Source organism: Phragmites australis, chromosome 5 (genome assembly GCF_958298935.1).
Source record: "Phragmites australis chromosome 5, lpPhrAust1.1, whole genome shotgun sequence".
Taxonomy (NCBI): domain Eukaryota; kingdom Viridiplantae; phylum Streptophyta; class Magnoliopsida; order Poales; family Poaceae; genus Phragmites; species Phragmites australis.
The window spans coordinates 27,570,243-27,580,701 of record NC_084925.1 but is presented as its reverse complement, the minus strand read 5'-3'; the positions used below and the strand labels follow the sequence as shown (position 1 = coordinate 27,580,701).

The 10,459-nt window shown below is 45.4% G+C and overlaps 2 protein-coding genes across 3 annotated transcripts; one reads left to right on the top strand and one right to left on the bottom strand.

Annotated features, from left to right (window-relative positions):
* The first annotated feature begins 257 nt into the window (after positions 1-257).
* Positions 258-4,856, top strand: LOC133919067 (protein PSK SIMULATOR 1-like). 2 transcript variants are annotated; one of them, XM_062363300.1, is made up of 13 exons: positions 258-711; positions 827-1,208; positions 1,506-1,831; positions 1,950-2,042; positions 2,120-2,210; positions 2,364-2,457; positions 2,567-2,664; positions 2,746-2,815; positions 2,911-3,014; positions 3,469-3,585; positions 3,692-3,768; positions 3,877-3,921; positions 4,016-4,856. In XM_062363300.1, the coding sequence occupies exons 2-13, from the start codon at positions 879-881 to the stop codon at positions 4,542-4,544; spliced, it is 1,974 nt and encodes a 657-aa protein (XP_062219284.1). In that variant the 5' UTR covers positions 258-711; positions 827-878; the 3' UTR covers positions 4,545-4,856. The 2 variants fall into 2 exon arrangements, with proteins under 2 accessions (XP_062219284.1, XP_062219285.1); XM_062363301.1 differs by having other exon boundaries at positions 258-723.
* Positions 4,857-8,676: 3,820 nt separating this feature from the next.
* On the bottom strand, positions 8,677-9,686 carry LOC133917543 (vegetative cell wall protein gp1-like). Its single transcript, XM_062361423.1, has one exon. The coding sequence runs from the start codon at positions 9,605-9,607 to the stop codon at positions 9,035-9,037; it is 573 nt and encodes a 190-aa protein (XP_062217407.1). The 5' UTR covers positions 9,608-9,686; the 3' UTR covers positions 8,677-9,034.
* Between the last annotated feature and the right edge of the window lie 773 nt (positions 9,687-10,459).

Sequence of the window (10,459 nt, the reverse complement as noted above, 5' to 3'; positions counted from 1 at the left end):
ATCGATCAAATTCTAATAATTTGGTGAATTTTTTAAATTTAAATTCAAATTCTAATAAACGACGGTTTTCGAAATACTAGTGCTAACAAATCGACCGACGCAGGAAGTCACTGCTGTGGTGGGCTGACAGACAGTGGGTTTATTAATAATCCCGTCCAAACCGTGGACTTTGCCGATTTCCTCTATTTTATTTTTATTTTCAAAAAAAATTCTCGCACCGAAAAGACGAAAACATAAGCAAGCGCGGCCATCTCTCCGATCAAATCCACATCGGCGCAACCAACGAAAAGCACGCGATTCTTACCCCGTCCGGCAGCCATCAACGCCCCCGGTGGGATGTGCCTGTCGCCGCTGGTGGCGCCCCTGCTCCTGTCCGGAGCGCCCCTCCCCTCTTCTTGCCGCTGTGTTTTCTACGGTTTCTTGGCCGTTGGGTCGCGTCAAAAATCTAATCTTGTATCTCTCTCGACTATCTGACACCGGCTTTCTTGACTAACCGGAGGCGGAATTTCGCGACCTGGGTTTGGCTGCCTTGTCTTCTTCCTCTCGATCGGTACATGCCCGATTGCCCGGTAGTTGATCCCTTCTCTTCTCTTCCCTCGTTTGGTGCTAAAAAAAGGCCCCTCTTTCCCTTGGTTCTTGGTTTCTTGGAGGTCGTCACCTTCTTCTCATTGCGTTGATTGTCTTCGGCGCGTCGTCAACGCGACGACTCTAGTGGGTAGCCTGGTTCGATCTTTACAGCGTTCGTTTAATTCTTTGTTATCGTCGGCGACGGATTCCGGCGTTGGGTGCGATTGAGCGAATTCGCCGTCAATTTCGCATCTCGCAGGCGCTCGGTTGGTGGAGCGATTTGACTCATTGGCGCATCGGCATTGGTCACCATGGGCGGCGTGTGCTCGGCGGGGATCACCGGGGACAAGTCGCCGACGGAGCTCTCGTTCCGGGCGATGGGGTTTGTGGTGGAGCAGGAGTTCAAGGCCTTCTCGACCGCCGGCAAGAACAAGACCGCGCCCGTCGAGGAGGCGGTGGAGCCTGACCAGGTGAGCGATCAGTCAGCTCGTCTATCTGAGAAGGGTTCGCCGCCGTCGTCCACGGGCGGTAAGGCTCGCCACTCGGTCTCGAAGGAACCACATTTGACGCGTGCCCCGTCGAGGAAGGTGATAGCCGGGAAGCCCAGGAGAAGCACCTCCGGCAAGGCTGGTCCTAGCAAGGCAAGTCTTACCTTCTGAATGGTACAGTAACTTGCATAATTGCGAATAAAGTGTGGTTAGATAGTGCACTAAGACGTAGGTGTTGTAGTATTACATTGTGTGTCATGACAATATTTTTGCAGATAAAAATGTTACTTCGCGATCTTGTTCGTAATCGGAGGCACCAAGTTCTTCTATTGTAGCATGAGCCATAAGTCAATCTATTGAGTTGTGCATTCAGGCATAGTTTCTGAAGTTTAGAAGAAGCTTGTTTTGCCAGGTTTCACAATGCATTTGCTGTCTTGACACTTTTTGCAGGTTTCAGACATAGGCTTAGTGTTTGGTAGAAAGAGTACCTCTGGACTTGGGAAAGCAGTGGAGGTTCTAGATAATCTGAGTAGCAGCATGTCAAATTTGAGCCCTGGAGGGGGTTTTGTGTCAGGAGCGACGACAAAAGGGAATAAAATATCAATCCTCGCATTTGAGGTTGCAAACACAATAGTAAAGGGCATGAGCCTCATGCAGTCTTTGTCCAAAGAAAGCCTGAAGTATTGGAAGGACACCGTCCTCCGATCAGAAGGTGTAGAGCGTTTAGTTTCAAGCGACACAGAATATCTGATGAGGATCGCTGCAGCTGACAAGAGGTTTGCCAACAAATGCATTGACATTTTGATTCTGGGTTATGGTTTAGCAGGTGCTGTTGTCATAACTTTCATGTTTGCAAAGAATGAAAATTTTAATATTTTGGTTGCATCTTTACAGGCAAGAGCTGAGAGTATTTTCACGAGAAGTGATAAGATTTGGTAATCGCTGCAAAGATTCTCAGTGGCACAACCTAGATCGCTATTTCTCCAAGTAGGCTCTCACCGTTTACATGCCTTAATGATTGATGTCCAAATAAGATGATCTCAATAGCTTGTGTTCGTTTCCAGGCTAGAGTCAGAAATTACACCCCAACCAGAATTAAAAGAAATTGCAAAAGCAGAGATGCAGCAACTGATGACCCTTGTTCGATACACTGGTGTGAGTATCACATACTTTTGATATTTCTTTGAAACGAAAAGAAAATGCTTTGACAAATTTTACAGAACAATAAATCATGTTTAGTGATATTACTATGTTATTTGGTATTGTAGCATTTTCTGATTCAGTTGCTATTTCACTTTCTTTTCATAGGATCTCTACCATGAATTACATGCATTGGATAGATTTCAGCAAGATTATCGCCGTAAATTGGAGGAAGAGAAAAGTTCAGTTACATTTCAAAGAGGTACATTTATCTTCATCCATGTATCACCCTTGTAGCTTCAGATGTTATTTTACAACCTGACCAATTGTCTGATCTGATAGAACTTTGATTTACTACCATGAATGAGCAGGGGACACTGTTCAGATTATAAAACAAGAACTGAAGAGCCAAAGGAAGCATGTACATAATTTGAAGAAAAAGTCTCTTTGGTCTAAGATACTTGACGATGTAAGTAATTTATATTGATTTTTTTTTCACAAGAGGAAGTGTACAAATTACAACAACTTTCTAGATGGTCTGTGTTTGTAGGTCATGGATAAGCTTGTAGATATCGTCCACTTCTTACATGTCGAGATTCAAGATGCTTTTGGGCCTTGTGGTATGCTCAGTTGCCTACTCTGTGAATCATCAAATCTTCCATAGTTACCAACTGATTACTACCGACTTGTATGTGGTGTTTTTTGGTTCCTGTAGATGGAGTTCTAAAGACAAATGAATCTTCAGAGAGCCATCAAACATTAGGGTCAGCTGGCCTCTCGCTTCATTATGCTAATATCATTTCTCAGATTGACAATATTGTAAGTTTCTTCTGGCTACTCAATCTTTTGCTACCTCCTTTTCTCTTTTGGTAGTTGGAATATTGGTTAACTACATTTATTTTCCGTATTCAAATTCTTAAGTATTGGGCTATGCTGGATCGAGCAGATCAAATATGCCGTGTGTATTCTCTGGATATTATGTTCAGTAGTTCACAACTTGTAGCCTTATTGGACAATGGTATGACAGATTAAAGTTAGGTTGCTATGCCTTTTGAAACTCCAAAATTTTGTCTGGAATTGTTATTTTTTATGGCCAATCAGTCACCATACATAAATGTACAAGTACAACAAGGAGTCTGCTCCTTTTGTCCTGGAAAAAAAATGAATTGTGGCATAACATGTAAACATACATTCAACAAAATACTATCTCCAGGTACGATTAGTCATGGAACAGTCCCGAGAACTATTTACTGACTGATTTTGATTACCTAAGGTTTCCCGAAGCTCTGTTCCCCCACAAAGTACAAGAGATGCGCTCTATCATGGACTGCCCCCAAATGTTAAGACTGCTCTTCGGACACGATTGCTAACTTGTGCAGAATCTCAAGAGGTATTCTGATGCTTAAAATGTTGCTTCATTAACAAACATTGACAACCCTCTACTCCGGAGTTCTATTTTCTTATTTTTTTGTTCCCTTTTTTTTTGGCTGCGACAGCTTCCGATCACTCATATCAGATCCTCGATGGAGAAGACATTGCAATGGATTGTCCCAGTTGCTAATAATACGGCCAGGTACTTCAATTTGGATTTTTTAACTACACAAAAGTAGATTCAACTAGACATTTGCTTCTTTCCCAGGTATTGACTTTATGTTCATCCTTGCTTGCAATGCTATACCAGAGCACACCATGGATTCGGATGGGTTGGCGAGTGGGCGAACACAGGGTTAGAGACTCATCTAACTTCCATCTATTCCTCAGACTAAATCTATTCTCCAAATGCAAGAGTTCTTATCTGGTCTGCGAACTAATTCACACAGGACTGATCTCTCACGAAAACAGCCTGGCCAGCCCGACGTGCTCAAGATCGAGACTCTTTATCACGCAGACAAAGAGAAGACAGACGCATGCATATTGGATTTGGTGGTGTGGCTCCACTGCCTGATCAGCTACAGCAGGCCAAACAAAGGGGGCAGGTCACCGAGCAGATCCGCTGTCTGCTCGCCTGTGCAGCCAAGACATGCGGCCTCGCGGTCTCCAGTCTCGGCAGCATCCAGCAGCTCGATCGTCCTCACCAGAGAAGACCGGGAGATGCTGCAGGATGTGTACATGAGGCGGCGCTCACCTGGGAGGAGCAAGAGCCAGGAGCTGTCGACCTGCAAATCGGCACTGAACAAGAACGACAGGCTGAGCAAGAGCAGCAACCATTCTCCATCGCGGGAGAACGGCGGAGTCTTCCCTCTGACGACGAGTAGGTCTCCTGCCGTGTCACCTGTTTTCGGTTTCGACATCGACCGGATCAGGGCGCTAGACCTGATCGACAGAGTGGGTTCGCAGAAGCAACTGTGAGACCTCTATCTACTCTGGGCACTGTGAGTTTTGTTCAACGCAGTGAAACGAGCATTGGAGCGGAAGATACAGAGATTCAGGCGTTATCATGCCGGCGCAGCCCAGCAGCTGGTGTATGCATGCGTCTTTGTGCTTATTGGTGTGTGGTGTGAGTGTATTATCGGTGTGCACTGTGAATGTGATAGGGCAAACATAAAAAGAGAGAGGTGAGATTTAGGTATCAGAGACCATGATCTCATGAGTGATCGTGTTGATCAGCAGATTAGCATACATAATGCCTGCAGGAACACTGCCGGCACATTCATAGTGTAAGTTCTCCTTCTCTCTCTCTCTCTCTCTCTCTCTCTCTCTCTCTGTTCGGTGGTCAGTCTTTGTATATGCACTGTGCGGATCATGTAAAATTCCCATTTGTTTGACTGTATGTAAACTTGCCAAAATGCAAGAGGGAATGAGGGATGCAGCCGCAGTGCAAGTTCAGCGCCTGCGTTTATCGGTCCCAGCTTCTGAGGCTGTTGGATTGCTGTGGTCACCAAACAGACCGGGCCAAGAGTACAAGCTACATGCATGGTTCCTGATGAGATTGCAACGCAAGGCTGAAACAACAACATGAGTGTCAGGAAGAACATGGAACCCTCTGCTCCACCGGCAAAGAGATCGCAGAATCCCTGGAAGCCACTCGAGATGGATGCTTGAGCTGAAGCTACAGGAACAAGGCAGTGTGCTACCGCATCAGCAAGTTTGGATTCGAGTTGACTGACAGAGACAACATGGCCGTGCCGTGCCGTGACAGAAGGTGTGTGGTGGATGCGTGCGTGCGTGCGTAGAACAAGCTTGGAGCCAGCAAGCGGGGTCTCACTGCATTAGCCCCGTGCCGATCTTGCCATGCACATACATAGACATATAGGTTTTCCCATGCACATATATAGCCACATAGGTTATATAACACCCATGTGGTGACATTCGGTTATTCATAATTCACATCTAACATGCTCTATTCCAGGTCCGCCACGGCTGACACAGGCATGTCACCTCCTTTTATAAAAAATACTATTAAAATTAATTTTGATAAACAGTAAATTATTATAGTTCTGATGAACAGTAAAAAGCTATACACCCCTCTCTCCTCGGACGCTGGCTTCGCCACTGCATGGCACGAACGAATCGTGACCATTCAGCAGGCGGTGAACGGTGACAGTGATCAGTTGTCTCCACATTCGCATGGGTGGTTGATTTAGAAACCAGAAGCTAGCGAAGCAATCAAACAAGCTAGCTTACGGTTTGGAGGAGTTCGGTTCTCTCCCCGGGGCCATCCATCTAGCAGAGTAATAATGCCGATGCCTGCTCACTCATGCAGTCATGGGTTCTACTGCTCCAAAGGCTGCCATTTTGGGTTCGACATGGGCCGTCGGATCAGGATCCCACGTCGAGAAAGAGCATGGATGGTTTTATGAACAGGCAATGCCTGTCGGAGTTGCAAAGATAGATAGGATCACAGGAGACATCGGAGTACCAGCAGTCCAGCAACCTAGCGAGGACTATGGGTACGTTTAGTGTTGGCCCACGTCTGTGGAAACGGACGCCCGCAAGTTCGTCTAGCATGAACGTGAATTATTATTATTATTTTTTTGCAAACTCTCGAGTGTACGTAGGGCAGCTAACTTTTCAAACTCTCGAGTGCATGCTGATACACACAATTTGGATTTGTCATGTCACATCGAGACGATGTAAACAATTACGTGCCATCATTTTTTCCCCACATTTCCTATACATTTTTTTCTTTTTCTTTTTTTTATACACATCTCCCCGCTGTACGATCTATTTTGGAGATCTTTTGGAGTGCGAAACGAGAGTCGAACTCCCGTCGGCTCCCTTCACCTATGGAGTTTTTGCTATTGATCTACAAGCCCATCTGCTCATTTCCTATACAATAGATGACTAAAAATCGGCAATATTCAAGGGTTGATGATTTTTTTGGTTCCTAAGGTTTCACCAGGCTTAGAGGGATGTCTATGGTGACAGTCAGACCGGTACTAGGTGGTGATGTACCAAGACAGCAGTAGAAGGACAATTCTAGTGGAAGCTGGCACTAAAGATGGAGAAGGAGGGCACTGGATGGGGGCGAGTGATGGTAATAAGAAGAAAGGCCAGGAGGAGGAAGAACACAAGAATCGTTGGCAGGAGGAAGACGATCTGATGATCCTTAGATTCCTATCCGATGGCTCAGATCCGTCGCCGGAAACATGCCTGATTTTTTAGCACCCCAGAACGACATACATTCAGCAACCAAGAGCAGAGAAGCGAAGACTTGCAAATACTCGGATACATTTGGCCTACCAACATGTCACGTGCAAATTAAGTACGGGTTTAAGCTTCTCGTCTGCCTAATTAGCCGGCCCTAATAAGTTGTCGTGGAGCTCCATCGGCTGCTGTAACGTTGCATGTATTTGTTAACAACGACACCCGTTTCAAAAAAAAAACAAAAAAACAAAATCAGAGTGATTTACACAGGTGCTTAATTAGCTATACCTACAAGCCTGTAACAGGAGCTGAGGAACATGATGGAAATTGCAAGCCAAACCAAATCAGAGTGATTTAACAGTAGGAGAGTATAATAAGCTCAGTGATCATGATATCTCAGTGACAAGGACACCGCGATTCTGGCGTCAGGTCACTCATCGATCGGTCATCACCGAACTTCAACGAGTATCGCTTGACCCAATTGACAAATGCGCCTTAGGCTCCTGAAGCATTTTGACAGCCAACTCATATATGAGATTAAGCTGATGAGAAAAGACACGTGATATACTCATATACTTCGACATGTAAGCTAAATTGTTTGCACTAATGAATCGTTAACCTCCAGTTATATTTGGCTGATATCGTTGCTCAATTTTTTTTCATTTTTTTCTTTTTGCCATGACTCTGATTTCTGAACGTGTGATATAATTCGGAGTGCTTTTTAAAGGCGAATAATTAATTATTTAAGCAGGAGGACAGGCAAGACAGCCATACATTGCATCATGCGCATTACCAAAAGGCCTTTTTACATGTGCGCGAGCGCAAAAGGGCATTGCAGAGAGAAAGGAAAGAAGATAGTTAATTTTGAGGAGATAGAGCATATAATATCTGTTAGGGTCTCTTTTGGATAGGTTTTTTCTGATATTTTTTTAAAATCTATAAGCTATTTAAGGGTTGGTTTTTTCTCTGTTTTTTTTTGACTGATTGAGAAAACAGCTGCGTTTAAAATGAATTAGAAACTGAGAAGCATGTTGAGATGAGTTTTTCTAGCTTTTGGTGTGCTGATAAACTAAAAATTTATTGTAAAAATCAATAACCTAAATTCAACAGTCACAACCGCTTACTCGGTCAAGCAGAAGCTCTAAAGCCGCAACTTATCCAAACGGGGCTTAGATGCGCCGGATTTTCATATAAGATCATATAGTGAATATATTTGATATTGTTTATGTAGTTAATTTTAAAGTTCCGTATCTCTAATTTTTAGTAGATATTATGTGAGTACATATGTACCATGATGTGAATTCGTGTGTGCATCTGTATGCTGTCCCGGATTAAAAAAAAAGAAGACATACGCCGGATTGAAGCAGAGTTTCAGTGGGGGTTGCACACACTCATACGTCGAGATAACCATAGAATACTGCATGATTTAATTTGGTGGATGCTCATTAAGCCGTCGGTTAATTAGCACAAGGATTTAAGTAATATTTAATACGCACGCCCGTCGTTAAGTATTTGCTTCCTTTGCTGCTTGTATCCTTCCGGTGGTTGCGTCAATAGCAGATACGGAGTACCTTATTACGCACGTACGTACTGAAGAGACAAGCATGCATGACGTACGTATCAACTTATTACTACAAAGTAGTGCATATACTTTTCAGGCTTAAACACTTTGATCGTTTTGAATTTTTTATCAGCCAGAGCAACTCAAACCACAAGTTTAATTAAAGTTCCATCAGCAGGAAATTAACTTTGAACCCAAACCCAATAAAATTTAATGAATGCTCACTAAAATGTGAAATTTCTACTTAGTTCTTATTCACATATTTTAGAAAATATTTGTATCAGAGAGATAATAAAAAAAATAAATATATATATAAAAAATCAATAGATAAATAAATATTAGATGAGATAGTTGGATAACAGTGACGACATAGATATAGATAAATCGTGCCTCCACAAGTCTACACGGACTTGTATTTTCCTTACTAATGCCACACCACCACCGCTACCTACAGCACCAACATTTCATTGACTACAAAAACTAATGGTTCCTGCCGAATTATTGGACAATGCTGCTACTAATAATTAACTGTTACGCACATGTATGTATGTACATGGATTAAACTGGGCCTCCTGATCACTAATTTACAGCAAATTATCGCAAATCCAAATACAGAGCAGTCTTGTCTTGCTAACAGCACACACGGGGGAGAGATGACGACGCGTGCAGCAGATTGCTGAGGACTTACCTCTCATGCCGCCGACGACGACGACTTGCCCTTGGCGGCGAAGCAGGAGGTGGCGCGCTTGAAGGAGCGGTAGAGACTGAGCACGGAGAGCCACTCGGCGAGGGCGTCGCCCAGCCGCGGCCGCCGGGTCCGGCGCACCTTCCCCAGGCGCCCCGGCGGATGCATCGCGGCGTAGTCGGCAGCGACGACGGAGGCGTAGGGGTCGGGGCCGCCGCAGGACCCGGAGAGCAGCGATGGCGGCAGCGGGAGCGGGAGCGGCTTGCCCTTAGAGGAGGACGAGCGGTTCCGGGCGGGCGTCTTGGGGATGCCCGGGCGGTGCTCCCACGAGAAGGGCACGGAGGAGGCGCGCAGCGGGGAGGGGAGGAACCGGTGGAACGGCGACGGCGACGTCGGCGGGAAAAAGGAGAACGGGGAGGACGGCGCGACGGGCGTCGGCGAGTGGTTGGACTTGGACGGGAGGGGGCGGCGGCGGCTTCGGGGTGTGGCCACGGCGGAGGAAGGGGTCGCCGGTGCCAGCGACGGCGAAGGATGCGACGGGGAGGCAGGCATCTGGTGCTGGTCGGGAGGTGGGGGCATCGTGCCACTGGGGTCGGGTTTTATGTTGTGCGCGCGGCGCGGGTTCGCAGGAGGGGTTGATCAGGCAATGAAGAAAGGTGCTGCCGACGGGTTAGAGGGGTTGATTTGGGTTTTTTTTTCCGTCCCTGGATTTAGAAGAGGTTACGGGGGAGGAAGGCGGGACCGGCGAAGGAGGTGGGCACGGGGCGCCACCGGCTGTGGGCAGCAGAGGACGATTAGATGGGCGGTGCCGGACGGAAGCGAGCAGAGATGGCTAGCAAAGCCAGTTTAGCGCAGCGGCCTGTGGTGTCGGCGGATTTGGCAGTGGAAGTATCGATAGAGATGGGTGGAGGAGGGCGGCGTGAGGGATCAAGGTGAGGAAGGCGAGTTGTGCACTTAGAAAATGGATTGGAAACAAAGAGACAATTACAGCATTGAGAAAACAGATCGAGGAGGAAGACGATGCGGAGGTAATTGAATCTTCATCCTCTAATTCAAGATGATTGACTGAGATTTGACTTATTTTTAGGCAGCAACACCCTTTGATTAAATCCAGCCAGAGACTTTGAAGAAGATTATACTGCATATGGTATTGTTGGGCCTCTATCTTATGGTATTGCTAGATCCATTTCTTTACCTTTTATTGTTTTTAAAGGCAAAAGCATAATTCCTTCTCCTTGTTATACTTGAATCCAAAATTATCAACCCAATAGTTTCACCTTTCGGCTCAGGTTCATACTTTCAATTTGAACATTTGAAAATTTACGATTTGAGATTTCAAACTTTAGCATCAAAATCTAACTATTAACTATAGTATTTTGGAACTTTCACACGTAGATATGAAAATTTACTCGTAGACATGGCGACACTGAT

What these genes read in the sequence shown, in the direction of transcription:
- LOC133919067 (XM_062363300.1), top strand. Translation starts at nt 879, where the DNA reads ATGGGCGGCGTGTGCTCGGCGGGGATCACCGGGGACAAGTCGCCGACG. An exon ending in CTTGTGCAGAATCTCAAGAG is followed by an intron (nt 3,586 to 3,691) that starts GTATTCTGATGC and finishes TGGCTGCGACAG; the next exon opens with CTTCCGATCACTCATATCAG. An exon ending in GGCGAGTGGGCGAACACAGG is followed by an intron (nt 3,922 to 4,015) that starts GTTAGAGACTCA and finishes TAATTCACACAG; the next exon opens with GACTGATCTCTCACGAAAAC.
- LOC133917543 (XM_062361423.1), bottom strand. Translation starts at nt 9,607, where the DNA reads ATGCCCCCACCTCCCGACCAGCACCAGATGCCTGCCTCCCCGTCGCAT.